The sequence below is a fragment of the Cornus florida genome, unplaced genomic scaffold (assembly GCF_030987335.1).
Source record: "Cornus florida cultivar Cherokee Brave unplaced genomic scaffold, ASM3098733v1 CherokeeBrave_3.0.0_Hap2_Chr08, whole genome shotgun sequence".
Lineage (NCBI taxonomy): Eukaryota > Viridiplantae > Streptophyta > Magnoliopsida > Cornales > Cornaceae > Cornus > Cornus florida.
The window spans coordinates 6,780,352-6,783,903 of record NW_026775578.1 but is presented as its reverse complement, the minus strand read 5'-3'; the positions used below and the strand labels follow the sequence as shown (position 1 = coordinate 6,783,903).

At 32.6% G+C, this 3,552-nt stretch overlaps 1 protein-coding gene across 1 annotated transcript; it reads right to left on the bottom strand.

Annotated features, from left to right (window-relative positions):
- Nucleotides 1–541: 541 nt before the first annotated feature.
- LOC132269637 (protein SULFUR DEFICIENCY-INDUCED 1-like) lies at nt 542–3,280 on the bottom strand. The gene is made up of 4 exons (XM_059770887.1): nt 3,185–3,280; nt 2,560–2,772; nt 2,077–2,232; nt 542–1,329 (listed from the first exon to the last, which is right to left on the bottom strand). Exons 1-4 carry the CDS (start codon nt 3,278–3,280, stop codon nt 922–924), a joined length of 873 nt encoding a protein of 290 aa, XP_059626870.1. The 3' UTR covers nt 542–921.
- Between the last annotated feature and the right edge of the window lie 272 nt (nt 3,281–3,552).

Genomic DNA, 3,552 nt, shown 5'->3' with positions numbered 1-3,552 from the left:
GCATCAGCGCATAGATTATATAGAGAGATAGACGATGCTGAGGATCCACGCACGATCCCCGCATAGGCGGAGAGAAAGACGAGGATTCGTTAAAGAACTAGAGATTTTTAGGGTGTAGATACGTTGATATCACCAATTCCCTGGTATTGATGTTCTTAAAAGATTCTAATAGCATACATTTTTGTCTAAAAAACTACACATCATGTGCGGGTGCGTACACAACATGCACTGATATGGATGGTTGTAATAGCCCGTGCAAAATGCACTAGACATATTGAATATCTTCTCCTTAGTGAGGATGTTAGCTTTCCCTTATACACACACACACACATACTATGGATTAGAAAACAAAATCAAATTGAAATTGTTTTCTATTATCTTGTTTTCAATAAAACAAGATATTGAAAACATCTACTTTTTATTTCAGCCTAAGAAATCAAAATTATGATTTTACTTTTGAAGAAAGTTGGAATCACTTCCTGATAGTAAACAAGCCCTTAATATTGTACTGTTAGAAAATATATATAAATCAAATTAGAGGAAGAAAAAGTAAGAGAAGTGACATGGTTAACTCAAGAGACTCCTCCCACAGTAAAATATTCACTTTGAAAAATGAACTACTGATTTTGAAAAAATAAAATATGCAAAGTAAAAGTGTCATTTTATTTACTAATATAGGTTCTTCTGGCTTAGAAGTGAATAAATTAAGTTTTGAACCATTAAAACCTCAACGAAGGTTGCACCACTAATTTAAAACTTTCTAGTAATGCAACAATCTATACCATACATATAATAAACATTATAAACACACACTATAAAAAAATAAAAAATAAAATAAAATAAAAGCTTCTAATATATTTTTATACTACGAGCATTTTACATAGTGTATTATTTATTTTTACAAACAAAAAATACGAAACTCTAACAGGCCAACTGATCTCTAAATAGAGAGAGCTCTTCAAAAATGGGAAGCCTTTTGGATCTGAATGGGGCCCATTCACTCATCAACTTTTCAAGCCCATCAACAAAATCATCTTCAAGATTAAGCCCCATAAATTTTGACAATTCATCCGGAGGCTGCTGGGATTCAACTTCTAGTAACAATTCCTTTGCCCGATTTCTGGATTTCAAATCATCAGAACCTTGGAGTCTACCCAGCAATACATCTTCAAGAACTAACCGGGCTTCATCGTACCGGGCTTGCTTGATCAGACAAAGCCCCAAGTTACATGCCTTGTTGGCATTGGGTTGGATCATTTGGGCTTCCCTGTACACCACCTCTGCATCCATGTAGTTTGTTTTTTGCATATAGGCCCAGCCCAAATATCCCTGCAATATTTACAGTTTTACAATTGACTCAAGGCTCCATTAATCCTAGCAACTAGTAATAGAATAATAATAATAATAATTGTTATACTATAATTAGGGTCACAAATGAATCAATCCGTTTATACTATAAGTCTAAAAACTAATGAATATTTAATCTGTTGATGACGAAGATAAATATGTCCAAAAATTATAAAATTGTAATATATTTGGTCTTGGCTACTTTAATTAATTGAAAATGAGAGAAACAGTGACTCTGATTTTCGTTGATATATATCTAAAATGAATTAAGATCCTCTCCATTATTAGTATTTTTTCACTAAATTAGCTATACTACATGTGAAACTCATTACATGACGATACAATACATTCGAGATTTACTATTAGTTTGCAACAATGTAACATTATTAATGCATTCGCAAAGTGTAGGATTCTCAAATTCATTATTTTCCAAGCTGGCATTCTCAATTTAGTAAATGTTAATGATCTTCCTTTGTCCCTATTGATTAGGAGTCTTAACTCTCAAATCCATCCTTTCAAAAAAAAAAACTCTCAAATCCTAAGTCAAGGCTCCACAAAGATTAAAAAGAGACGAAAAGAAAATATGTATGCACAAAGAAACATACAATAAGAATGTTTGTAGTGGTGGGTCCATTTAAGACCCTTCCTTGGTATTAATCTAATATACCAGTATCCGTGAACATTTTAAATCTTGGATTAACAATGACGGAAGGTGTTAATATAACATACCAATATCCGTGAAGTTTCTTGTCCAACTGATGCCTGAAATTTCTTGCCATGAGAACGTGCACTTTTTGTAGATTTTCCATTGAAGACCTTTCCTTGGTAGATCAACTTGAGCTTCTGCTTTAGCAATGCTATTTGTTCATCTACTTTGCCACATTTCTACAAATTTATCCATTATATATATTGTTAGTGTAATGCGTGCATACATATGTAAACATGCTTCTTGGTGCTGCTGTGGCAATGTACACTTTTTTGACACCATTAATTATATCTATTTTAAAAATTTTACATCGACTAAATTTAAGGTGTTGAAAGACAAATATAATGTATTAAAAATCGTTGTGTTAAAAACAGGTGTGATGCGTTGAAAAATGTACACCATCACTACAGCAGGTGGAGATCTGGGCTCATGTATTATGCATACACATGTCTGTGTGTGTGTGTGTGTGTGTGTGTGTATATATATATATATATATATATATATACCTTGTATAAGTCAATGAGGACATTATCAAGTGATTCCTGGGCATACTTGAAGCAAAGAACTCTAAAAGACTTGATAGCTTCAATGGCATCTTCAGTTCTATCCAATTGCTTCATTACCATTACCATGTCCTTAAGGGCACTATCCACTCTATCTCGTGCATTTATAGCCTTCCAAAACAATACTATTGCTTCTTCTGGATCCTTTTGAACTAGCTGAATTCATGATCACAACAATTTATTTGTTATTATTATTTTGAAAAAATAAATTAATAATAAGATTGACAGATAAATGAGACAATGGAAAAAAATATAAAATAAGTCCCCTTTAACAAGAGATTATATAATTGTACATACATAGAAGTACCCAATGCATATGTTATACAATTATTTCAGAGAGAATTTCATACTGATATATAATGGTTTATGCGTGCTCAAGTCTATTTCATGATTACATAAAATTTATCATTATATTCTTTTTGTTACTCATCTACTTTATTACCAGTGAGATACGTACTCATATTGAAAAAACATGTTGCAAGTAGGTGTAATTGGTCCCGAATTTCATAACTGTAATTAAGGGTGATAATTTTGGAGAGAGTGAGAGAAAGATGAGGGGCACATGCACCTGAGCGAGTTTAGCTCGGACGTAAGGACCATCACCAGAAGGAACCTTGTGAAGTACATGGAATGCTTCTTTATCCTTCCTAGAGCCCTTCTTCATTGACATAATTCCTTCCATTCTCTCTCTCTCTTGATGTATATATATGTGTGTGTGTGAGTGTGTATATATGAATTCATACAGAGAGAGAAGAGGTTGAATTAATATATAGGAGTGAGGGAGAAACTGAATATTGTTGTATTATAGTTTTATTTACCAAAAAAAGAAGAAAAAGAAAGAAACCAAATATTGTTTACGTTCCTTCTTTTCCATTGGTCTTACGTAACAAGCTATGTTGTTGTAGTCTTAACTCTAACTAAGAACCTTACTAGTAA